General features: G+C 47.5%; 1 protein-coding gene across 1 annotated transcript in view; it reads left to right on the top strand.

Moving 5' to 3' along the window:
- The window catches only part of TOPAZ1 (testis and ovary specific TOPAZ 1), a 1,918,280-nt gene that overhangs the window by 1,643,107 nt on the left and 248,000 nt on the right, over positions 1–27,173 (top strand). The window contains exon 17 of the mRNA XM_086942092.1: positions 9,247–9,411. Coding sequence (XP_086798218.1) covers positions 9,247–9,411 — 165 coding nt within the window. The remainder of the gene's footprint in view (positions 1–9,246; positions 9,412–27,173) is intronic.

Genomic DNA, 27,173 nt, shown 5'->3' on the forward strand with positions numbered 1-27,173 from the left:
TCCAGATTGGACACAACAAGCCTTGGCAAACGCAATCCACGCAGGAAGGGAAGCTTGGCTTCAGTTCAGACCAGCAAGGTTTGGGGAGCTTCTCCTTCGCAGGGAAGCTGGAGCAAGCCCGGAGCAACCAGGCAAGCGGTGTAGTTTCAAAAGGAAGTCTTCGGAGGGCTCACTAGCCAACGGGCTAGCAACCGAGAAGACGCGTCGAGCTGAAATGCAGGAGCAGACCCCACGCGGCACTCGTGGAGTGTGGAGGGCTGAGCTTCGGTGCAAATGGCGCTCTGGTCTGGAGCTTCTCAAACCCCAATGCACAACTTCGAGGATACCTCTGAAGCTGCACGGTTAGCAAAAAGCAGGTAGTCCAGGGTGTCCGGTCCCACGTCTCTCGTGTCCGCCACGGGTCTCAGCTTTGCTGTGGATGTGGATCGGAGTCGGCGAAGTCTGGAAGTCCAGTTCCTGAGTCGCTGAGTCTTCGGGTTCCGGCGAGAGCGCCGACAAAGCAAACCGGCAAGTTACTGGTGGTGCCTGTTTGCACAGGGTGGTCACTCCTTGACCAATAGGGAGATGTCTTCCTGTCGATATGGAACGTCGAAGGTCCAAGAGTTTCGTTTCAGAGTTTCAGTCCAGGATGATCTAATGTCTCTAGACACAGCTCCTATCTTTATACTAATCTAAGGGGCTGGATTACCTGCTATGTTCCTCCTATGGGTGGAACCTGAGAAGGGGGTGGTTACACCCCTTTCCCTTTGTCCAGTTTCGCGCCAGAGCTGGGGCTGGAGTGCCCCAGCAACTGGTTTGAACCGGGCTATGCATGGAGCACCTTGTGTGCCCCAGGCAGTGTCTGGAAAAGCATATTTCCATTGAACTCACCCTGCCCCAATACACTACAGGCTGTCTGGGGAGGTGCTAGCACCTCCCTCGACAGGAGACCTATTGTCCAGGCCTCCCGTGCCGGAGTTTCGTCCAGCTGCAGGAGGTCAGACTCGTGTCTGTGGCAGCAGCATCCATTTTGCGATGCTGAAGCTCTGTTTAACTTTAACCGGGTAAAGCAGTAACTACATGTCTTCTTCCTCTATAAGGGTGGAATGCCACCCCCGCCGCCAGAACTGGCGGGGGGTAGTATTCCAAAGTGTTTGACACCTTACACGACATGTTTTGATAAAGCCAAACCAAAGTTAGCATTAACCGCAAGGATTATAATGCACTTAAGAGTATATGGTATGGCTATATCATACAACAGCTATAAAGACATGGTTCCGAAAGCTGCAGAAGGGCTCAGCTCATGCTAGAACACCCTCTCACATAAAACCAAGCACTCTGCCTTCAGGATTGTCGAGGCCTGCCATAGGAGTGACTTATAGTTATATATGTGTCTATATATAAGGGTAGATAAAGTTATACTATATCTAAGCAAGGGGTGATTACACCACCTTGCCCAAGCTGAGTGATCATCCTGTGGTGTCAGTTTGGAAGGCCAGCAAGGGGTGGCATAATACATGCTGTAGCCCCTGGTAGGCCTGAGATGCACATATGCCCTGGGTACCTATGGTACACTATACAGGGGCTCACAAAGGTGACCCAATTCCCAATTAGGTATGTACCTAAAGTACATGGTATCAATTTAGAGCGAGAACAGCTGGGCTGTGGGTCTGATTAGCAGGCCCACAGCCACACTAAAGTCGAAAAACCAGAGTATCCCAGCAAAAAGTGGGGGTGACCATAGGAAGCAGACCCTACTCTCCTACCCACCCCGCCCCCACCCCCCAATAAAACGCAGGGACATTAAACTAACCTTGACCAGTTGATTCTTCATGTTCTAAGTGGAAATATCTGGAGCGTCCATCTGCATTGCCATGGTCAGTTCCAGGTCTATGTTCCACTGTAAAGTCCATCCCCTGTAGGGAAATGGACCACCTGAGTAGTTTGGGATTTTTGCCCTTCATCTGATTTAGCCACAAGAGGGGCTTATGATGGTCTGTCTGAATCTTGAAGTGAGTACCAAACAAGTATGGCCTCAGCTTCTTCAGGGCCCAAACCACAGCAAAGGCCTCCCTCTCAATAGCTGACCAACGTTTCTCTCTAGGGGTCAGCCTTCTGCTAATAAAAGCAATGAGCTTGTCTTGACCATCTTTATTCAATTGTGAAAGAACAGCACCCACACCCAACTCAGAAGCATCTGTTTGGACAATGAATTTATTTGGAGTAATCTGGACTTTTCAGAATAGGGGCAGAGCACATGGCCTGCTTCAGGTCATCAAATGCCTTTTGACAGCTTACTGTCCACTGAACTTTCTTTGGCATTTTCTTTGAGGTTAAGTCATTAAGTGGTGTCACAATGGACCCATAGTTCTGAACAAACTTCCTGTAGTAACCAGACAGGCCAAAGAAAGCTCTGACCTGTGTCTGGGTGGCTGGAGGAGTCCAGTCCTTTATGGTCTGGATCTTGCTCTCCAGTGGTTGACCCTGACCTCCACCTACAAGGTGGCCCAGGTACACAACTTTACTCTGCCCTATCTGGCACTTAGTAGCCTTGATAGTTAGGCTTGCCTTTTGCAGGGCCTCCAAAACATTCTTCAGGTGGATCAGGTGATCCTCCCAAGTGGAGCTAAAGACAGCAATATCATCAAGATAAGCTGCACAATAGTCATCCAGACCTGCGAGGACTTGGTTCACCAACCTTTGGAAAGTGGCAGGTGCGTTCTTCAAGCCAAAGGGCATCACCACAAATTGGTAATGACCTCCTGGTGTCGAAAATGCTGTTTTGGCTTTTGCATCATCAGCTAGTCTGATCCGACAGTAGCCAGCTGTCAAGTCAAATGTGCTCAAAAACTTGGCAGAAGCCAATCTGTCAATGAGCTCATATGCTCTTGGTATTGGGTGGGCATCTGTCCTAGTAACAGCATTGAGACCTCTATAGTCCACACAAACCGCATCTCTCTCTTACCATCTTGGGTGTGAGGTTTAGGCACTAGGGCTACAGGACTGGCCCAAGGGCTCTCTGAGGGCTCAATAACTCCCAACTCCAACATCTTTTGGACCTCTGTCCTGATACAGTCCCTGACATGATCAGGTTGCCTGTAGCTTTTACTCTTCACAGGCAGACTGTCACCCGTGTCCACCTCATGGGTGCACCAGTTTGTCTTGGAGTCAGTGAAAACATATGTCTATATCACTGTAGAACTTGTCTGCAGTCCTGTTGCTGTTGGTCAGTGAGGCTGCCTGCCAAGGTTACACCTTCAACTGAACAATCATCACGGTTCTGAGAAAGCAGTTCTGGGAGAGGGTCACTCGCCTCCTCCTGTCCCTCATCTGTAGCCATGAGCAAGCCCATGTCTGCCCTGTCAACATATGGTTTCAGCCTGTTGACATGAAGCACCCTGTGGGGGCTCCTGGGAGTTCCAAGGTCAACCAGGTAGGTTACCTCTCCCTTCTGTTCAACAACAGTGTGGGGTCCAGACCATTTGTCTTGGAGTGCTGCTGGGGCCACTGGCTCCAACACCCACACTTTCTGTCCTGGCTGGTAAACAGTCAGCACAGCCTTTTGGTCATGCCAGGCTTTTTGAAGTTCCTGGCTAGCCTCAAGCTTTTTAGATGCCTTTTTCATGTACTCGGCCATCCTGGAGCGGAGACCAAGTACATAGTCCACAATGTCTTGTTTAGGCTTTTTGAGAGGTAACTCCCATCCTTCCTTCACCAGACGAATGGGTCCTCTTACAGGATGCCCAAACAGAAGTTCAAAAGGGCTGTAGCCAACCCCCTTCTGTGGGACCTCTCTGTAAGCAAACAAAATGCAGGGCAGAAGGATGTCCCATCTTCGCCTAAGCTTTTCAGGTAAACCCTTGATCATGCCCTTTAAGGTCTTGTTAAATCTTTCCACCAGAGCATTACACTGTAGATGGTAGGGCGTGGTGAACTTTTAGTTCGCTCCCCACTCTTTCCACATAGCAGTTAGGTACCCAGACATAAAGTTTGCAGCTCTATCTGAGACAATCTCCTTCGGAAAACCCACTCTTGAGAAAACTCCCAGGAGGGCTCTTGCCACAACAGGGGCTGTTGTGGTCCTTAGGAGAATAGCTTCTGTGTATCTAGTGGCAAGATCCACTACCACCAGAATAAACCTGTGCCCAGATGCTGTTTGGGGATCCATTGGTCCAACAAAACTCCTTGGTATCTTCTGACATGTGGGGCCAGTGAAAGTGAGGGACAAGCCTGTCCCAAGTCTTGTTCTGGCCAAGATGTCCTGCTAAGGGAATATCATGGGATAAGGTAAGAAGGAAGCCCCTGAATGCCAAAGGTATGACCAACCTCCTGGAAGCACCAGGCTTGGGGTCTCTAGCCTCTGAATACAGGAGCCCTTCATCCCAATAAGTTCTATGGGTACCTGTGTCATTCCCAGCAGCCTCAGCAGCAGCTTGCTGTCTGAGGGGGTTCAAGAGAGGGGCAGTCCAATTGCGCCTGCCTCAGGTCTGCCATTGAAGGTCCCCCTGTCACAAGAAACTCAACCTGATCAGGCTCAAGCTCTTCTAGGACAGTTCCTTCTTGGGTCTCACAGTCAGCTTCCTGGGAAGACTGATCCTCATCCTGAGGCAAGGGGAAGGCACTGCCTTAACCCTACTGCTCTTTCTCTTGGTAGGCAACTGGTCCATAGTTTCAGGATCCAGTGCCTGTTCAGTTTTGCACTTTTTGGCCTGTGACCTGGTCACAGCAAGAACATGTGCTGATATGCCCAGCATCTCTGCATGAGCCATATACTCCACTTCAGACCAGACTGAAGATTCCAGATCATTGCCCAACAAACATTCTACAGAGAGGTCTGAACTTACAACAACTCTTTTGAGGCCAGTTACCCCTCCCCAGGAGAAATTAACAATTGCCATACTGTGGGTGGTAGTGATATGGCTTACATTGGTCACTAGGTAATTGTCATCTAGTATTATCTGTCCAGGGTCCACAAAGTTAGGCGCCACCATGTTGACACTGACACATGTGTCCCTGTAGGCCTGAGCCACTTTATTATTAATCAAAGGAGTCTGTCTGTACTTGCCCAGGTTACTGTGGCTCACAGTAGAGGACATAGCCATGTCCACATCACAGACAAGAACAGCTTGAGTTGGTATTCTGACTAGGCCAGAATCCATCTCAGTTCCCAGGGTTAACCCTACTACACCTTTCTGTTGAGAACCACCACTATTAGCTGTACTAGGGGGAACAGTTGCCTTAGGGGCAATGGTGGCTGGAGCTGCCTCCTTCTTGGTGCAATCACTGGTCTAGTGAGTATTACTTTTACAAAAAGTGCACCAGGGTTTCTTTGGACCTTCTTTATTTTTGGATTTCTTGGATCCCCCCTCATTAGAAGCTTTTTGGGGACCTGGCGAAGACGTCTGGTCTTTTGTTTCTCCCCACCCTTTTGGTCTTGCTTCTTCTGATCACCACCTTGGTTCTGTACGTTCTGCTTCATCCTGGTTCTGACCCATTTGTCTGCCTTCTTTCCCAATTCTTGGGGAGAGGTCAGATCAGAGTCAATCAGGTGTTGATGCAATATCTGGTTCTGACAGTTATTAGGAATTTGTTCTCTCATAATCAAATTATACAATCCTGTATAGTCTTTGACCTTACTGCCCAGTAACCAGCCTTCCAGGGCCTTAGTGACACAATCTACAAAGTCAGTCCAGTCCTGAGTCTGTCTCTTCTGGGTGTCTCTGAACAGCAATCTATACTGTTCAGTGGTTAAGCCAAACCCATCTATCAGAGCACTCTTCAGGACAGTGTAGTTGTTAGCATCCTCATCACTAACTGTGAGGAGCTTGTCTACCATTTTCTGAAAAGGAGAGCCATAAGATTGCTGCCCACTGACTTTGGGGTACCTGCTGTACTTTGCAGGCCCTCTCCAAAGCAGTTGTCCACTTGTGGATGTCATCTCCACTCTGGTAGGGAGGGACAATCTTACTTAGGTTTCTATGGTCTTTTGACCTTTCCCTATGTCTATGGATATTGCTGCCCCCAGTGGACTCTAGTCCACACAATTTTCTCTCTCCTTCAAGAGCCAGTGTCTCTTTCTCAAGGGCAATTTCTTGCCTTTTGATTTTAAGCTTGGTTTCCCACATCCTAGCCTCATGCTCTCTTCTCTCAGGGGAAGTCATTCTCCTGACAGCTGAGACATCGGACCCTATTGAGTCACCAGAGTGGTGGGATTCTGTAGAGAATGACCTCCTCCTCCTGTGCTCAGTGTTAAGCCTGCTTGGGGGCCTGGATGGGACTCTGCCCTCTCCAGCCCCATGTAGGCTTAGGTTGACCTGCTTCAGTTCTCCAACTTGGACCTGATCAGCATCCTCTTCATCATCAGTACCCCCTTGATTGTCCTCATGGGAATATTTTGTTGAGGAATGCCCCCCCTCCCCCCCCCCCCCCCCCCCCCCCCCCCCCACTACCTGTCTGTCCTGATGTTTCTGCTTTTCTCAGCATCAAACTCCACTAAAAGATCTATCAGGTGTCTCAGAATTGGACTCTGTCCTTGTCTCAGTTTCCTGAGTGAACATAAACTTCTAAGTTCGATAAAAGTAAATGTATCATAGGGAGAAGGTGCCCTGGGAGGGCCATCTCCTACAGGGAGAGATCCACTAGGATCTCCTCTTAATGACATTTTCTAGTGAGGTGTGGTGTGTGCACCTACCTACACTAAGTGTTATCTACTAAACCTCCCTAGGAGTTGTAGTCAGGGTGTGCTAGGCCCTTTGCTCTACAACAACTAAGTTCAGTAGAACTTAAGTATTCTAAGACTTGATTTATATGTACCTCTAGGTACCTTAATGTGATCTTTCAAATGATATCTTAAGATTATGTGGTAAAACAGCAAGCTCTTATCCCAACCGCTGCACACCAATGTGAGAAGTTAGCCTGGTATATGATGTCCACTATTCTAGTGGGCACCTTGCACCAGTCTAAACGACCCTTATGATGGTGGTTGTAAAGTCAACCATATAGATCAGCTATCCTAGTGGTAGCATGGACCAGCAGCCTTAGGCTAAAACTTCAGAAAGAATGTGAAGCAAGCTGTTTTACCAATTATAATCCCTTGAATATCAAATGAAGACACCACACAAGGTATATACAAAATATATATGTATTTATTACTAACACAACCCCTCTGAACTCTTTATGAGGTCAGAGATCGAGATACAGTACAAGTTACTCAATAAGCATACTTTAAGTTGCACAAATACAATTCTGCCCTAGAGGCCTCACGAACCATATACTAAGTAAGTGGTATAAGAACCACTTCAGGAATAGTGAGTAGGCCTTGAGCCTAGGGAATCGCTGGGGCTACACTGAACAACCAAGGGATTGGAAGTAGGAGGCCCACGGGAGACGTGTGCAGTGTCTAAACACACACGCGAGCTACCATAAAGTTATAATGGGAACGTAAAAGTTACAAAGTAGTAGATTAAGGACACTTCCGGATGGACTACGGTAAAACCCTGTTAAACTAGGAGTAGTGCTCCCGTGGAAGCCAGGTGCATAGGTGTCTTTTTGTGTCGGGTTTGGTAGTTGTTTCCTATGGAGAGCTGCAAAGAAGTGCTGCAGGCGACCAGGAGAAAAGTGTCCGGGTGGATCCAAGGGTGGATCGAAGATGTTAAGAACCTGAAAGCAGAGGAGACAGAGTCTGGGTCACTAGCCAGTGACCAGAAAGGAACCAGGCGATGTCGAGTGCTTCAGGTGAAGGTGAAGCTTGTCTCTGCAGCCACAAGGACCAGGAGGCGTCGACGACGACCAGGAGCTGGATTCAAGCTGTCCCACAAAGGATCTTGTTGACTGCGGTGTCGGTATTCGGATTGGACCCAACAAGCCTTGGCAAACGCAATCCACGCAGGAAGGGAAGATTGGCTTCAGTTCAGACCAGCAAGGTCTGGGGAGCTTCTCCTTCGCAGGGAAGCTGGAGCAAGCCCAGAGCAACCAGGCAAGCGGTGTAGTTTCAAAAGGAAGTCTTCGGAGGGCTCAATAGCCAACGGGCTAGCAACCAGGAAGACGCGTCGAGCTGAAATGCAGGAGCAGGCCCCAAGCGGCACTCGTGGAGTGTGGAGGGCTGAGCTTCGGTGCAAATGGCGCTCGGGTCTGGGGCTTCTCAAACCCCAATGCACAACTTCGAGGATACCTCTGAAGCTGCACGGTTAGCAAAAAGCAGGTAGTCCAGGGTGTCCGGTCCCACGTCTCTCGTGTTTGCCATGGCTCTTAGCTTTGCTGTGGATGTTGATCGGAGTCGGAGAAGTCTGGAAGTCCAGTTCCTGAGTCGCTGAGTCTTCGGGTTCCGCTGGAGCGTCAACAAAGCAAACCGGCAAGTTACTGGTGGTGCCTGTTTGCACAGGGTGGTCACTCCTTGACCCCAAGGGAGATGTCTTCAGTCTTCCAGTCGATATGGAACGTCGAAGGTCCAAGAGTTTCGTTTCAGAGTTTCAGTCCAGGATAATCTAATGTCTCTAGACACAGCTCGTATCTTTATACTAATCTAAGGGGCAGGATTACCTGCTAGGTCCCTCCTATGGGTGGAACCTGGGAAGGGGGTGGTTACACCCCTTTCCCTTTGTCCAGTTTTGTGCCAGAGCTGGGGCTGGAGTGCCCCAGCAACTGGTTTGAACCGGGCTTTGCATTGAGCAGCTTGTGTGCCCCAGGCAGTGTCTGGAAAAGCATCTTTCCATTGAGCCCACCCTGCCCCAATACACTACAGGCTGTCTAGGGAGGTGCTAGCATCTCCCTCGACAGGAAACCTATTGTCCAGGCCTCCCTTGCCGGAGTTTCGTCCAGCTGCAGAAGGTCAGACTCGTGTCTGTGGCAGCAGCATCCATTTTGCGAAAAAAGGTGACCCAATTCCCAATTAGGTATGTACCTAAAGTTCATGGTATCAATTTACAGACCCCTTCTGGCGCCTGGGGAGTATTCAAAGGCAAGAAATCTGCTGTTAGTTACAGTATCCCCCAGGAAGAGTGTTACTGATGGAAGTAACTTGTTCGTTGTGTATATTTCTCAGTAAAAATGATTGAAGCCTAAATAGAAAAGTATGAAACATATGTTCATATTCTGTGCAGAGTGTAATATAAATAACAATACTAAGGTTTAATATGTCCTTCCTATTTCTATCTTTGTAGAGTATCTGCCTAAAGCCAACTCTTGTTATTAATTTCCCCTTATCGATGACTGAAAAAGCTGTTTATTTTCTTACTTATTTATTGAGTCTTCTAACCTGTTTTCCGACAGAATCAGAATGGGTAATAAGTACACCTCTCTGGCCTTGTGAAAGAATGGAGGTCCTGAATAGACATAACCTGCTTTGCAGGATCGCACATCAGTTAATAGAGAAGAGTTTATATCAACAAACCTTTGACGTTCTGCAACATTTGCCTGGTTTACAAGATGCTACTGGTAAGCATAAAACGCACATATTTTAACAATAAAGCTTTTGTATATCTCAGTATCTGCAAAGATTTGCTCACAATTCTCACTGGATCAAGCAAACCTGGATTGTGCTGTGCACACTGTGAATAACATTGGTTAACAAAGATCAAGTCCAATGTATTCCAAATTTTGTTTTTTTTATTTGTTAACCCAATATTATGTCTTCTATTGGCTATTAGGCCGTTCGTTCTTTTGATAGGTTTACTTGTTTTTCATTCATTTATTCTTTCATCATAACTCTTTCTCATTCTCAAGTTTGGTAACCCTGCTTTCTCGTGAAGAAATCAGAACCTGCTTTTACTCCTGTTAATACAGAGCCATGTGCTGCAGTACTGTGCATGCCCCCATCCCTGCAGTAGAACACATGATCAACAATTCCGTTTTTTTCCACCAGTCTTTTTCAAGCACATACTGCTTCTCTTGCACTCCGAAGTTCCATCTGCAGGCCTATATCATGTATATTTCGTTTTTTTATCTTTTTGTGCTGTTTCTTTTACCATGCTCTTTTTACATTTTCTTGGGCAATAAATGCTTCAATGCTCCAGTATGCTATGTGTGCATTGTACCACTTTCCAGCACCTGACCAGCTCTGCCTGAGACTTCTGGGACAGTCATCTGTGCTCTGGGTGCTGGCAGGGTATGTGTGCCACAGGAACTACCTGCAGAACAAGGGTCCACTGATTCTAAAAGAGACTTAGGATCTCATCAGAAAGAGTGGTCAGGAGAAAAGTAGGAGGCGTGGCCAGCAGCAAAGCCGTAGTAGGAGGCGTGACCAGCAGTGATGCCTTGAGGCACAGAGGCCGGAGCTCGGACTCCCACGCCCGCCATCCATCAAGATGTCCGCATCACATCTGAACGTCAGACTCCCAACACTTGCAATACAGCTGCCTCTTTTATGGATTATTGCCACCTTGATCGATGGGTCCCATGAGTGTACATGGACAGCAGATTCCGAGATGGCACCCAGGCTACCCTGAGGCCCATGACAAAGGTGGCAGCCCGCAAATGGGCAGCGGCACCCTCCGGGGGCACAGAAAGGAGCGGTGCAGAGATTGGCACTGCTGAGGAGTTGCTGGCTGTCCACCTAGGACCATTATATTTAGTCCTTCTCAATTATAGGGACTGGGACGCTCTCCTGCAGGAAACCTGAGACCACAAAGAGACGGTGGTGATGTTGCCTGATTTCATGATACAGGTCCAAAGCAATACTAATATTTTGAAACTTCAACTTCAACTATTTGATGGGCTTCCCAGCGATACTTAAAATATTGCACAGAAGCAAGTCCCACTTCTTTACAGACTCCTAGCAAGCATGGAACTCGCTAGAGACCCTGGATGCACAAAGAGCACTGTGGCAGACCTGTGGCAGTGACCGGAGGTCGCAGGGGAGCAGAAGGATGCAGAGATCAACCGCACAGGCAACTGGAATTTGGTGCAGCAGCAAAGAGATGTGTAAAGGTACTATGCTGATGACACCCAAATCTACCTTACGGTGTCTTCCGCACACAGCATCTCAATACCACTCTCAACTCTATACAAATTTGGATGTCAGCCCATCAACTCTTTCTGAATCCTTCCAAAACGGAATTCCTCCTTCTCTCTACCTCACTCTCTCCTCCTCCTGTTCAATCTTGGATGGATAAGCTGAATTTACTTAACCACAAACCTATCGGTGTCAACCGCGCTAAATCCCTATGTGTCATACTAGACGAAAGGCTCAATCTACACTCCCAGTAAGAACAATTGATGGACAGAAAGCATAACAATTTCATACATTCACCCCAGTACAGAGATCTGGGCCTAAATGCATTGTTTTTGTGCTCACCCTGCCATTCCCGTTTGAACCCTGCCATATGAAAATCAGTCTTGACCCTGTGCCCAATGGGAACAGTCCAGCCTGAACTGCCAGCCCAGATCCTCCCTGGACTGGAAACAGTCATCCTAGGACCGGTTTCAGGGTTTCATCCCTAATCAGCCAGGATAGCTTGACTCCAGTGGCATGGAGAGCACAGGACCCACTTCTGGGCATACCTGTCCCACTCAGGGTGACAAACGCAAAGAGAACAATTGATGGACAGAATGCAGAACAATGTCATACATTCACCCAAGTACAACTTGTTTCCGGTTCAGGTAAGACCTGGCTTGGCAGTTCGGGCTGTACTGTTCCCATGAGTCACAAGGTCAAGACCGATTTGCATATAGCTGGGTCTGAACTGAGGTGGCGAAGTGAGCTAAAGAACGATGATGCATTCAACTTAGATCTGCGACTGGGGTTGAGTGTCTGAAAAGTTTCAGCACTCAGTCTATCATCTCCTTGTGTGTGCTATGTTTGCCCTAAGTTAGCAGGGTATGCCCAGACGTTGGTCCCTTGCTCACTTTGCAACTGGATTCAAGCTAGTCTGGCTGAAGAGGGGTGTTACCCCGAAAACGGTCCCGGGATGCTTGTTTCCGGTTCAGGGAAAACCTGGCTTGGCAGTTAGGGCTGGACTGTTTCCATGAGGCACAGGGTCAAGACTGATTTGCATATAGCTGGGTCTGAACTGAGGTGGCGAAGTGAGCTACAGGACGATGATGCATTCAAATCCGATCTGTGAATGGGGGTGAGTGTCTGAAATGATTCAGCACTCCGTCCATCATCTTCTTGTGTGTGCTTCAATCTACATTCCCACATCAATTCCATTGCAAAGAATGCATGTTACCAACTGTGCCTTATCTGGGGGATTTGACAATTCTTTCCGGAGCAAGACCTAAAAACATTGGTCCCATCTCTCGTTTTCTCTAGATTAGACTATTGCAATTCTTTCCTTGCTAGCCTCCCCAAATCCCACCTTTTCCCTCCTAAACCCGTACTTCATTCAAAGACTCATTTTATTTATGATGCCAAAAGAAATGATCACATCACACCCATACTGATTTCTCTTTGATGGCTTCCCATCGGAGCAAGGTCAATTTACAAGACTGCCTGTACCACCCCAAAGCCTTACACACTTCATCCACTCGATACCTGGCAAATAAACTTAAAATCTCAGGCGGCTCTAGACCTTCACGTAATGTTGAAAACGTATTGCTCGAGCCCCCTAGTTTCAAAAGGGAAAGATCTATGACTCAATTCTTCTCAGGCAATGCAGTTAGAATCTGGAACTGGCTTCCTCCATTACTCCGAACCACCACCTCTACCTGGACTTTCAAAACAGACCTCAGATCTCTTCTCTTCCAAAGACTCTTCCAGAATTAATACATCCCTTTTCATGTACATCAAGGCTGCTTGGCAATAGCCTGAGCCTAATGTTGTAAATATGTATTCTGTGCCTGTACAAACCTAAGCCTAATGTGTGTGTTTTTTTTTTGTGATTGCCACCTCTTAATTTGTTTTCTTTTTCAACTATCCCGTTTGTATCTGTAACATGTAATTATGTAAATCTCCTCATGTAACGTACTTGGTTCTATTTTAAAACACTCTGAGGCCTTGGGGTAAAGTCTGCGCTGTATAAAAATGCATTAAATAAATGAATTAAAATACTAGGCCGGGGCTAGAGCGGGGACACTGACTCTCACTTGCAGAACTAGCTCCACGTGCCCCCGAGGGATCTACACCTTGGAGACGTTCCACTCGCGGGACCCTGAGCAGTGCAGGTTTGCAAATGAAGGCACAGAAACTGTGCATTTTTTCATGGTTTAATAGGCAGGTATGGTCCTAGAACTTCTGGGTCCCTGGGCGAAAGCTAAGATGTGAGGCCCCTCTAATTTGCATGTAAAATCACAACAAGTGACCTCACAGAAAGTGACATCACAGGACTGTTGATCTTATTCGGCATCACTGAAGAGACCTAATGTTGATAACAGTAACATGGACAAAAAGATAAATATACAAATGAAATAAATCCATATATATCAAAACCGTATCAAATGGGTTACATTTGTCACTTTGGATGGAAAAGCTTGGTGCAGGTCTCACAAAGATGGGTATTTTTTACTCCATTGTTGGAACTGGGGTAGCCTGGCCTAGGGCAAGACTAGCATATCAGAGGCACAGTGTAAAGGTTGCAGACCACCCAAAAGTAATTCCACGCAATAGCACTCAAAAAGAAAACACTACACCAAAAATGTGTGAAAATACGTACTGCTTTATATAAAAATAATATACTCTCTGTTCTCAAATATAAATAGCTCAGAACATTTCAGGTCACTTTAGTACCAGCAATTATATTACTAAACTGCTAAGCAATTAATCAATTAACTTGTCAGTACTCTTACACTTATTACTCTAGGATTCACAATTCAATTACACTTCAGTTTGTGTGGAATATAGCAGAAGTCCTTCCCAATTCTAAATCCTCATGACCACCAGCATTTATAGAATAGATAGATCACTTAACCAAAACTAGTAGGTAACTCTGACACTTGTTTTAGCTCAGTTAGGCTTCTACTGTACTCTGTTTACTGTATAACATTTCTTATCACTGTATTACTTTGTATTTTTGGCCAGATCAGCACTCAAAACAGATTAGAACAACATTTTCTTTTACAGGGATAACATTACAGTCCTCTCTCTATTCCTGTTCAGGAAGAAATTGTTTAAGCACCACTTAAGACACCTTTCTATAGAACTGTTGTAAATAGAATGAACCCTGACAGGGATTCCTCATAGACGCTGTACTCCCAGAGTCAGAGTCTTAATTTATATCCAATTAAACCTGTGGAAGTCAATCCCCCACGTCGCTACCTCCTTACTTGTGACTGCTGTTGTTGGATAGTTCTGCACCAGAAGTAAAGGATTAACAGGCGCGAGGGCCCGGAGAACCAAGACTGAAGAGGCTCTCTCTTGCCCCAGGCCGACTCCTCCGCGCTGCACTCGCGTTGGAAATAATCAGGGCGGCACCACAAAACCCCCAGACCTCTGCCGGGCCTTGTAACTCTTCCTCCCTACCCGGGCCGGCTCCTCAACGCGGCGCTCGAGCAGGAAGAAGCGAGCTGATTACTCAGCCAGCCAAAGAACCCTCCGGCGCCTCTCCTCAGCGCTGGTCTCCGCAGTCACTTCTCCGGCGAGCATGCGCGGAAGCGCTCTTGCCGAGGCCGTCTCCCACTGATCCCGCTCCAGGGAGAGACGCTACACTCTCGGGCCTGCTCACCTCTCTGCCCCTCCTTCCGGGGATAGCTGCCTCAGACGGGGCGTGCGCAATGACTCCTTCAGTTTCTTCAGGACGGGGTCGCTACCGGCAACGCGGCTCAAGCGCGATAGGCGCCCCCGGGGTCCCGCTCACAAAGGGAAGCCTCGCCAGGCTTCTCAGGCTCAGTGGATCCCGGGAGGGTGCTGGCACAGAGCGCGATCGGTGTTTAAGAGGTCCCGCTCCCAGTTCACCTCACACCTTCCACTCAACAGGCAGAGGGGCTTGCCACACGCCACAGGACCAGTCAATGGTAAGGAAATATGACAGTTGTTCAGTGAAGATATTTCCTTTCTTCACTAAAACGAAGAGGAGGGGGGGGGCTCCTTCAGGATAAAGCCAAAATGTACTTTCTTAGCACTAACCCCCTATTCCTCCTTACTGGGCAGACTAGGGGCACAGGGGAACTCTCAGCTCAGCTCCCAAGACTACTAGAATTAACCCCTTCACCTATCTGTCCAGGATCAGCAGGATGAGCTAACTTGGCTAGGACAACAGGACATAGGAGGTGGGAAAACCTTGACAGAGGGCTACTCTTGTAGAGGAAACCACCCTTCAAAATCCTACCCCCACTAGACCTCAGCCTTCACTCTAGCTGCTCCTCACTGACAGACAAAATGGCTGTCCAGCATTCCGCCTTATATAGGCTGCCCTCTCAGTGGTCCAGAATGGACCAGAAGGTTCTAGAATGCCCTATTCTAGCCTATGGCCAAGTTCTGTGTGTGACAGTTAGGGCAGTTGGTGGCCACCATTTTAGGTGGTGCCAACTTTCCTGTCAGAACAGGCCTCTGGGCCTGAGGTAAAAGTTTATGAGGGGGAGAAAGAACACCTATCCCCCTGGCCAACACCTACAAAAAGTCAGTAGACAAAAAAAATTATCAAGGGTATGAGGGGCAAAAAGGGGACAAAATAAATAATAACTAGGAGGGACTTCGCCAAAAAGCCAGACAGGTCTAACATCCATGTTAACTGATTGTTTCCAGATGAGTGCATGATAACAAATTCTAGTTCTGTCTCATAAAGGGGAGAGGTCCTGTTGAGGAAATGAGAGGTGGGATCAATCAAAATATACAATTAAACAAGTGAAAACCCCTTACACCATGGCTATAGTCCCAAATTTCAAAAGGCTCAGTTATCTTCCCATTCCATTATTGTGCCACCTTAGGATGACATTAATACTTAGTAATTATTTTTAACCTTGCCGTCTTTAGCGCTGGTGGAGCCTTGTGCGACAAAGTTTGTTAGTACTCACCAATGACTCCCTCTGCCACAGATTCCTTCACTGCCACTCTTTAACAGTGCCCCTCAAGTGTGCATAACCACATTCTCGCTCAAATGCATTTAATTTGATTTACAGCGCCACTGATTCCAGTGTTGGGTGGCAGCGCACTTTATATCACACACAATAAATCACTGTATAGGAAATGTTATACAAGACAAAGGACTACAAGGTGTAGTAGTCACATGACAATCATACTAGTAGGCAGTATAGTTTAATAGTCATTGGTCTGGAGAAACAAAAACTCTGAACTTAAAATGTAATACCATGGTTGGGGGTTCTCTTTAATAACCAGAATTGATTTCTATCCAAATGCATACACTTGACAAAGCTCCATCTCTCTCTCTAGGAAGAACAATCACCAGAGTTATTACATTTTTATTGTTGCCGATAATTGCTGGAGTCCAGCAAGGAGGTAGCAAGTGCTTTTAAAAACATGACATACTTGCAAACATGACTCCCCCACCCGAAGTCAGCGCTCAGTGCGATCTCACCGGTCGCACCGTCCTACAGCCTCCCTGCTCTAGGGTCCTGTGAACAGAGTGACACTTGCTTTAAGGTTTGCTTCTTCGTAGGCCTGCCGCAAGACTGGAGGTGAACTTCAGAATGGATTGTGGTGGACAGGCCTTCAAGGTTAACCCATACTTGACACTGCTAGGGTCCACCTGCTGGTGCTGAGACACCAGGGCTTATAAGGTCTAGAGGGGCCTTCTAAGGTTCAGCATGGGAATGTGATCCCTCAGGAGAGTGGTTTGGTGGACTGGTCATGAAGGCTGCACCTGGTTCCCCAGTGTCACATCCTATTGAGAGAAACTCGCACTGCCTTCAACTACAACCCAATTGTGCCTCGCTTTAAACACATGGATGCGACTCAGTTCAAATTACCCACTAGACATTTTTAGTCATATGCTTACTAAAAAAGAAAGTAACATCCTGGATAAAGCTAAAACCCATTGGAATGTAAGATTAATTAACGCAAGAAGGAACAACATGGTTACCTTAATGCTTTTGCTCTTATTATTCAGAAATCAGTGAGTGCTTTTGCCTGAAAAGTTTAAGTTTACTAAAGGGCACAGAAGGGACCCGTTTCAATGTCCATTACTTGTATCCTTACAAAACTTAAGCGGTATTGTTTAAAAAGACCACATCCGTGAACAAAGAACCACAGTACACATTTAGTTTTTCAATCCACCCAGCAATTGGGCATTGCAGTACCTCCAGGAATGGTGCACTTCCCCACCCGGGGAAAATAATGTTCAAAGAAAGACCAGAAAACAAAAGTAGTGCTTCTCTGAAAAACTCTGTAAAGTGGTGCTAATTTGTTTTGGGTGTGAATATGCCTTGCCTTATTTCGTTATTTTGCATATGTTGAACCTTTTATTTCTCTCCATTTCGAGACTGCACTTAGGTATAGAAAAATGTCCAAAAAAGACATTTCCAGCAAAAGTGTTTTTCTTTTTTGGATCCATTTCACAGCGGAACAAATAAACAAAAGGAGAGAAAAGAGGGAGTAATGGCTACAAGGACCATGGAAGGGGGCCCCTACACCTGGACCTTGCAGCTTGCTCCAGTGCTTTGAGGCCCAGGGAAAGGGCCCCTACCCCCAGCAGTTCTACATACATTTTAAATGCACATTCATGTCAAAAAAAATCTTTGCTATGGGTGATGGAAAGGTTAACAAAAGTCAGTTGATCTGGCTGCTCCTCCACCCCTCACCCATCTCTCCTTACCTATGTCCGACTGATCCTGGAAACAAAGGGGCCTTCTGTCGACAAGAAACAAAATGCAGAAAGGGCGCCTAGAATTGTACTTAAACGAAGCGCTGCCCTACCCCCGACACGGAGTCAAAATAATTGTTTCCCCATTGTTTGTCCCTTCCCCCCAACCCTGCATCCCCAAGAATGCCACCATACCTTGACCAGCAAGGTCAATACATCTCTCATTTGTAACGTAATTGTGCAAGGGGCCCTGGAGGAGCAGGTGTGCTAACTGTGAAGGTTTGGCCTTTCACAGTGAAGTTGGCCCCCTGTTTTTTAGCTGAGCGTGAGGCCCTGGGCAGCTGCCATCACTACCCATGCCTAGCACCAGCCCTGTTAATAGGTATAAGCATCGCAACCTTATGCAACACTGATTGGACAAGGTTTACTGGGGAGGGTTGCGCCGATGAAGATTGTCTGGGCTCAGGTACAAAATGCAGTTTATAGTTAATATCCATTAGAGACATCTAGCTGCAGATTCCTTAACTTAGAATATCCCCAGGCGTCAGACTGGTCTGGAAAATTTTGCTCAGCAGCGCCTCTGCGCGCCGGGGGACGGCGCCGCCCTGACGTCGTCCATGGTTATGACGTCAGCGGAGCCAACATCAGTTTTCTTCTTTTCTGCGTCACAACGCGGATCAAGGAAACCAGCAGTTCCTGGCCTAGTTGTGGGCCTTCTCTGCACCGGTGGTGTCATACCGGAACAGTGTGCAATGCCCTCCGGGTTCAAAGCCTATGAGGCCTTTGCGTGTCAGATGGCTGGCACTAAACTGCACCTTATTTGCATGTGGTACCTTGGTGTGCACCACGATACCAAACAATGCGGCGACTGTCAACAGATAAAGCCGAAGCCCCTACGGGAACGCCGTATGAAGCTATTGGCCGCACGGCTGTCTGGCCCACTCTCTTCTCGTCGCCGCTCTCCCTCTCCAGAGGGGGCTCGTTCCCGTGGCCGCTCCCGCAACCGGCACCCTAAAAAAGATAAGCAGAGCCACAAGCGTCCACTGAGGTCCACCTCCCTTAGGCGTGCTGCTGACGCCCATTCCTCTCGTAAGGGGTCAGCTACGGGTGCCCGGAGGTCACCTCCTCCGTACCCTCCTTTTTCAGGAGTTGGAGCAACGCACGCCCAAATGGAGGCCTACTCCCGGGCTCTTCAGGCCTACTTTGAGTCCCCTCTCTCCCTAGTGGTCTTTCGGGCCCCATAGAGGCAGAGTGTACTCAGGCCAGGCCCTCATCGGCGGATCCTTCCCTGACTAGGGCTGTGTGCACCGACTCAGACTCCGGAGCCGAGGAAATAAGGTTGGGCCGTGGCCCAGACCATCCTGGTCGCTCTAGCACATTCCACCAGTCAACGCATAGTCCTGTGCGGCTTCCTGTGCGGACGGCGGAAGCCGCGTCGGCGATGCTGGGCGCCACGTCGGGCCGGAAGCTGAGCTCCAAGTCCAAACCCACACCCAGCTCTAAGCCTGATCCCACGTCCAGTGCAACGCATCATTCGACGTCGAGATAGCGTCCCTCGTGGAGTCATTCGACATCCAGTCCACTCCAACACTGCGCCCTCCGATGCCGCTGTTGACGCATCCATCGCCGCCGGTGTCCATCCGTTCATCGACACCGGCGTCCATGCCTGGGGTTGACCTCTCTCCGGATTCCTCGCTTCTGTCTCCTCGGGTGGGGGGGTCGGGCGACACTGGTATCCCCTGCAGCCCTTTCGGAAGCTGCTGCTTCCCCTAGTCGGGGGACACTGGTGCAGGTCCTTAGTGTGGCATGGCATTTCGGTCGTTCCCCAGCCCCGCTCTTTATGGCAACTGGGAGGATTAGTCTCCAACCGTCTCCTACAGACGGCCTCTTGTCCCCTCCTAGGGTGACTACTGAGCTAGGGGCCCCCTATGCGCGGACTATCAACTGGGCAGCTGCTATCCTCTGCTTTCATCCTCCTGTGGTACCTCTCATTCCCGATCCCTTAAAGGATCTGCTTAATCTTGACCCCATTATTGTGGAGCCCTTGCTACCCCTTGGGGGTGCTTCATTAGAAGTCCTTCGTGGCGCATGGGCGCAGCCCTCTTCCGGAGCCCCGGTTGATCGGGCCATTGCTGGTAGGCACCGTCCTGCCCCGTGGGATCCACTTTGCCTGTTCTCCACCCTACTGCTCAGGGCCTGGTAATTCAGGTGGCTTTTGGGCTACAGGAGTCCTCCACTTTACCCTTGTTTCCTCCCACCCTAGAATCCCGGCGGCTGGATGCATGTGAAAGACAGCATTTTGCTTCTTCTAGCATGGCCATCCACGCTTTAAACACTACATGCTTTAAACACTACATGTGTGCTTGCACATGCGTCATCCATGTCTAACCTTCTTCTTTCCCTTCCGGAGGAATTGAGTCTGGAGCTTCTCCGTCTTGTCCTTCACGGCAAGGAGATGGCATATTTTTCAATACGCGGATACCACAGACTCTGTGGGCCGTGCTCTTGCACGGTCAATGGCTTTCGCCGCCATGCCTGGATGCGCAAACAGCTTGCTGCCTCAGGCTTTCAAGAGTGGGACAGTCTAGCTTACCCTGACATAGCTCTTCCCTAGTGGGTACCCCTGGGCCCAGGAGTTCAACTCAGTCCACTCACTGAGGAGAGGGGTCCTCATAGGTTTGTTGTGTAGAAGCTGGGCCAACAGTCTTCTTGCTTTTTCTCTTGGTTGGTTGGGCCATACTTTCAGGCTCCAAACCTACTTTTTCACCCTTTGTTCTGCTCTTGTTTGCACACACACCAATTCTGGGATACCCAGCATGGCTGCATGGGTTACTCTCTGTATCTCAGCCCAGGCTGAGGTTTCTAGGTCATTTCCAAGCAGGCAGTCAGCTGGTAACTTCTGAGAGACCATCACCTGTTTCAGGCCAGTAACTCCTCCCCAGCCTAATGTCACCATAGCCATTGGATGAATAGTGGTAACACTATCCGCATTGGTGACTGGGTGAGTTTTCCCAATCAAATATTGCTCTGGGGAAACCAGTGTATTTGTCACCATAGTGACACTGGCACATGTAGCCCTCAGAGCTTCTATTCTAGTCCCATTCACCCAGGGGTATTGCAAATACTTCTTCAAGTTGGGTGGCCACACAGCTACAGTGGCAAATTCTACTTCCCCCGTGGAAACTAGACTAGCTTCAGTGTGTTCCCAGATTTGCTCTGGGTACTCCTCTGATCCCATTTGTAGACTTGCTGCCCCAGGAGTAGCTGTACTGGGTGCCTTAGGGGATTTGTTGTGGGGGCAATTTTCGTCTACTGTTAAATGTCCCAACTTCTTACAGTTGTTACAATAGTCCTTGGCAGGATCAAAGTTCTTCCCCCTATAAGGCTGAGGCACATAGGGAGTAGTTTGGTACCCACCCAACTGTCCAGGTTTTTGGGGCCCATTGGAAGACTCAGACTTTTTATCTTGGGGATTCTCACCCCTTTCCTCTGGGGAGGTTTTGTGACCCCTTTCTTCTGTTCACCCCCAGTGGTTGTCCTTGTCACCCCAGTCTTGACCCAGTGGTCTGCCTTCTTTCCCAATTCTTGGGGAGAAATTAGACCTAGGTCTACCAAATGCTTATACAACTTTTCATTTGTGCAGTTACTTAAGATATGTTCCTTCTTAAACAAATTGTAAAGTCCAGTGAAGTCCTACACATTATGTCCAGCTAACCAACCATCCAGTGTCTTTACTGCGTAGTCCACAAAGTCAATCCAGGACTTGGTCTGGGTTTTGTGAGCTCCCCTGAATCTAATTCTGTACTCCTCAGTGGTGAGTCCAAATCCCTAAATTAGAGTGTTCTTCATGAGGTCATAGGACCCTGCATCTGGCCCAGAAAGGGCCAGAAGCCTGTCTGTGCAGTTACCAGAGAACAGTTCCCACAGGAGTGCCCCCCATAGAGGTTTCTTTACTCTTCTTATTTCACAAGCCCTCCCAAAGGCTGTGAACCACTTGGTGATGTCATCACCTTCCTCAAATTTAGGGACAATCCCTTTGGGGATTTTAGGATCAGAAGTTTCCTCCCTATCCTTATTGATAGTATTGCTGCCACCATTGATTGGGGCTAAACCCATCTCTTTCTTTTCTTTTTCTAGAGCCAGGAATCTGGACTCTAGGTCTTCTTTTGGCTAGCTTTGCTAAAAAGCTGTCCTCTTCACTGGGGTTTTTCTCAATGTTTTCTCTGGGGTCTATTCTACCTGTGTGAGGCCTAGGATCCTAGAGATTCATTAGTGGAGTAAGGGGTCTGGGGGCCTTTTCCTCCCTAGGGATGACTGGGGGGCTGGCATTATCCTCCTCCTCTGACACCTCTCCCCCTTCTGACTGGACATCACCATGTTCAGAGGGGTGGCCTTTAGCATACTCAGCCAGTTTGATTGGATGCAGGCCCATTGGTATATTTTTAGTTTTGCATAAGGACCTCAATTCCTTGAAAGACAAGTGTAAGTAAGGTGCGTGGTCGAGCTCCTCAACCAGGTTCATGGTGTTATCTTCACTAATAGCTGAGTTCTGTTGAGACATTCTAACCTGACAGTTCTAACCCTCTACCCTTGACTATAGTGACTTTTATTTTTCTAAATTTCTACTGGGACTTAAGCAAGGCCCTGAGAAGACTTTTAGTATTTTGGAAAAAACAATTTCAGAATTCTAAAGATAATTTGAGAGTTCTGTTGTGTGATCAGATGGTAATTAAGTAGTCCTACAAATGCAAGTTTGTATCCCACCGCTAATCGACCAATGTAAGAAAGTGGCCCTGTATATACTGAACCAAAGTAAGGTACAGTGTGCACAGAGTCCACAGTCTCCAGAGGTATGGCAGAGGCTAAAACTAGATATAGCCTTACTCTCCAAAGTGGTAGCTTGGTCGAGCAGTAAGTCAGTACCAGAGGACAGTGCAAAGCATTTGTTGTACACACTCTGTCACCAAAAGGTTTCACACACTCAAGAACTGAACTCTAGGCCATTTGTTTTGTATAAAAGATATAGGTATTTTATTTTAGAACCAACAAGGTATCAAAATATACTTTCTCATCATAGATCACTTCAGTTAAATACTTTTCAAATACGCAATAGTCTCTTTGAATACATTAGTTACAGTTTGTTGCAGTAGGCAACACAATTTCAAACACAATGCGACATTGAGCTCAATGGAAATTTTCAGTTAAATGCAATTAATTACTTTGTAGATTACTTTTCAAACCATAGGACTGGATCCTGGATTCAGTCCTGGGACATGAGCTGTAAACAGTTAGGTAAAAGCATTTCGGTTATAGTAGTGATTTTTAAGGAATATTATTGTATTTTAAAAGTTGACAAACTTTTTCAGTTGAAATTACCAATGTTATCCTATGGAAGGAAATTCAAGTTGCAGGTAAAGTAGGTTTGCGTTACTTTAGTAATCCAGTACTGGACTCCTAGGTTCAGCACTGGGATCATCTATCTAAAACAGGTAAGCAATTACATTTTGGTAGTTGGTACAATTTTTAAAGAATATTTGTAGTTTGCAAAAATCAACAGAAGAAATTTCACAGAAAAACAGTCGATTGTTTCCTATGGAAGAAAATTCAGGTTACTGGTAAGTACGGTTAAAATTACTTTTCAGTGTTTGTGCTGCGCTAAAAGATGCAGCACTGAGGTCTCTCTTGATAACAGGTGAGTAAGTCGGAATTTGTTTTTCAGCTGATTTTAGGTGAATAGTCCCTGATAATATTCGGGAGAACCTCCAAGACATTTAACAGAATAAACCTTTTTGGGTCCCATGCTTCTATCAGGGCTACCGTAATTCTGCTGTGTGACTCACTGACTTTATTCTTGGTTGCGGGTCTTTCTTTACGGCCCAGGTTTTATCAGAGACAGGTTGGTGTCTCTGTATAGTCTGTATAGCCGTATGGCTGATTGTTTTTGTTTTCAGTCCTCTGACTGTCTGGTTTGCCAAGAGGCCCCCTTCTTGCCAGGGGTTCACCCTTGCCCTATGTGGGATATTGGCTGGTGGCAGGTGTCTGCATTTGCCTTTGTTCGCTCCTGTGGAGTTTTCATTGTGGGTATCCCTCTGGGATTCATATACCCCTTTACTGCGTCCCGCAGGGTTGCATCGCTCTGTTGTCTGTGGTTCTTCCACTCTTGGTCTAGGTCTATGCTGTGTAGTATCTGCCTCGCATTGCCTGGCATCATGCTTTTTGTCACATGGTCCGTTCTTTGACGCCAGCCCCTTCTTGGTTGTTCTCGCCGGTAAGGAGTTGCAGTGGGCATCTCTGTTATACGATTGTTATGGCCTTTTTGCTTATTCCCCAGCAGTTTTCTCCACATCCCTGCTGCTTTCACGCTGGGATTTCTACGTTCTGCTGGCATTCTTAATGTAAGAGCACGATGTACCTTATGTTCAAACCAAAAAGCTCAAAACTCTTACATTATTTTCACAATATATTTTTATCAGTGTTTTGAAAAATCAGTGTAAACTTATTTTAGTACATATATTTACATACACACAGAACAGTTCTTCGGAACTAACATTTAGGACTTTAAAGTGCACAAACATTAAAATATTTACATGTCACAACACATTCCACAAGATACATGGGCATATACTACATAGAAAAATGATATCTAAACACAGTGCAAAGTTTAGAAAGAAGAAAAAATAAATATCAGCCCAGTGAGTGATTAATCATTAGTTTGTTATCCTGGGCGATCATCAACACTGACGCCGGAGGAATGGCTTACAAGATTAATCTTTTAAGTGACCAGATCACTGTCAGCACTTGATTAGGACCACAGTGCCTCGAATAGGAGCCCCATAAAGGCTACACACAGACCTTCCAGTTAGTCCCGAGGAAGACCCTACCAAGACGGTTAAAATGTCGCATTTTGGTCAGGGGTCGAAACGTCGACGCTTTAATTTCAAGTGTTGATGATCGCCCAGGATAACAAACTAATGATTAATCACTCACTGGGATGATATTTATTTTTTCTTCTTGTGTAATGTGTTATGACATGCAAATATTTTAATGTTTGTGCACTTTAAAGTCCTAAATGTAAGTTCCGAAGAACTGTTCTGTGTTTGTGTAAATATATGTACTAAAATAAGTTTACACTGATTTTTCAAAATACTGATAAAAATATATCGTGAAAATAATGTAATAGTTTTGAGCTTCTTGTCAACACCTTGGATCCTGTGGATCCTTCATGCCCCTTTTGCTCGTCTTTCGAAGTTCGGCATTTTTTCGCTCCGGCACCAGCCTTCTGGCTTGGTGTATTCCTTCTCTCGTCCCCTCTACATATAGGGGGTTTTGTGTTATTTTGGATGGGCTGTGGTGCCCTAGCCTTCCCTTGATTCCCGCTCTCTTCAGAGCATAGGGGTCTGGTTGTTGGCTGCGCTGTCGTTTTTGTCCCTATTGTGTTTCACCCTTTGGTTGGCGACAATTTTGGTCAGCTTATTGACGGCTAGGTTCTCTCTGGACCTTAGTGGGGTTCAATGGCAGTCCTGCCTCCTATAAGGGTATGGCTTTGGTATCTATTCTAAATTAAGGAATCTACGGCTAGACATCTCTTTCAGATGAACAAGTTACTTACCTTCGGTAACGATGTATCTGGTAGAGACATAGTCTAGCCGCAGATTCCATAACGCCCACCCGTCCTGCGACAACCTTTTCAGGTTGGGCTTCTTGCCTTCGCCTCCCTCTGGGCGGCTTTATTCCTCTGTGGGATGACGTCTTCTCTTCACTCCGACTCACGAGGCTACATTCTGTTTTGTGGCTCTGCTCTACACATACTTCTGATTAGACGGTAGGCCCTTATGCCATGTGTCCTTTACAACCCTTACCCTGGGTTGCCCGATGTGAGTCTACATCCTTCTACTCCCTCGTCCTTCCCTTCTATCTTCTCAACCGCTTGAGGTCTCTTGCCTCCCCTGCACTCTAGCGGTTGCAGTCTCTGACAATGCTGCATTCGGTAGGTCCCTTACTCCAATGTGACGTCTCCTTTTGGGTGACGCCTTATGGTAGTTAGTCCTTACTCCTGGGTTCTGGACTGGTTGTCCTTCACTGTCATATATTGTGGTTGCAGCCTTTCTGTCCGCTGCTGTGACGGTTCACCAAGGAACTATGGCTCAATGGTAAGTATTTTGCCTCTGGTGACAGGCCAAGGGTTCGAATCCTGCATCTGCTCTGCATCGTCTTCTACCTCCAGGGGAGGTTTTGGACTTAACAAGTGTGGGGTTCCCTCCCAGAGTGGTGCTCTGTTCTTTTCCCTCCCTCAGTTTACAATATATGGTGCATGGCACTGTCCTTCTATGGTGATGTTTTTCACCATACCTTGTTTTTTCTTTTTCTGCATTCTGTTCCCATATTTCACAGTTTTTGGTGGTGTCTTCTAACGAAAACTGACGTCGGCGCGCCGAGGTGGATCATATCTGGAAGAGACACGTTAGTGATAGATTCCTTACCTTAGAATATCAGCAGGCGTCAGACTGGATCCGGAAACTTTTGTGTAGCAGTACCCTTGCGCGTCGGTAGGCGTCGTCTGCGGCTCCGCGTCCGTCGTCGGCGCCGTGATGACGTCGTCGGAATACTTAGACGCCGCCTCCGCGTGCTGACGTCAGTTCTTAGACACAGCTTTTCTGCGCCAGAAACGCAGAGCTATGCCAAAAACCAACACTGGTGCCTTGAAACTAGGGCCCTGAAAGGGGATGACATTAACCCTAGATATCGGTTCGCAAAACGGGGAGGATGGGTAGGTCGGTAAGCAATCTATCACTAACTAATGTCTCTTACAGATATATCGTTACACAAGTAGTAACTTGTGCATATGAAAGAGACACGTTAGTGATAGATTCCTTACCTTAGAATTGATACCCCAGCAATACCAACCCCGGTGGTGGGTCTGCGAACCAATAATCACACCAGAAAGTCCTGGAGGACGGAACGGCCAAAGAAGCCATCCCTCTGGACTTGACTGTCCAGGCAATAGTGTCTTGCAAACGTGTGCAGCGAGGCCCACGTAGCCGCCTGGCAAATGTCCTGCAAGGGCACACCTCGGCCCAAGGCAGTTGTAGTCGCTGTGGCTCGAGTGGAATGAGCCCTCAGCCCAACAGGGGGTTTCTTCTTCGCCAAGGAGTAACACGCCTGGATACACAGGATGATCCACCGCGAGATGGTCCGCTTGTGTACCGCTTTCCCTTTCTTAGCGCCCACGTAACCAACGAAGAGTTGGTCATCCACCCGGAACTGGCGTGTGCGATCAGATAGAATGCGAGCGCACGTTTTGGGTCCAGACGGTGGAGCCTCTCTTCCTCTCTCTCTCGAGGGATGCGGAGGCGGAAAGAAGGTGGGCAAGGTGATGGACTGCCCAATGTGGAAGGCCGTGACTATCTTGGGAAGGAAAGAGGGCCTTGTCCGTAACACAACCTTGTCCGGATGGACTGAAAGGAAATGAGGTTTGCAGGATAGAGGTGATGGCTACCAGGAATGCAGTCTTCAAAGTAAGAAGGCGAAGAGGACAGTTGTGGAGTGGCTCGAAGGGAGCACACATCA

The sequence above is a fragment of the Lissotriton vulgaris genome, chromosome 10, assembly GCF_964263255.1.
Source record: "Lissotriton vulgaris chromosome 10, aLisVul1.2, whole genome shotgun sequence".
Taxonomy (NCBI): Eukaryota; Metazoa; Chordata; class Amphibia; order Caudata; family Salamandridae; genus Lissotriton; species Lissotriton vulgaris.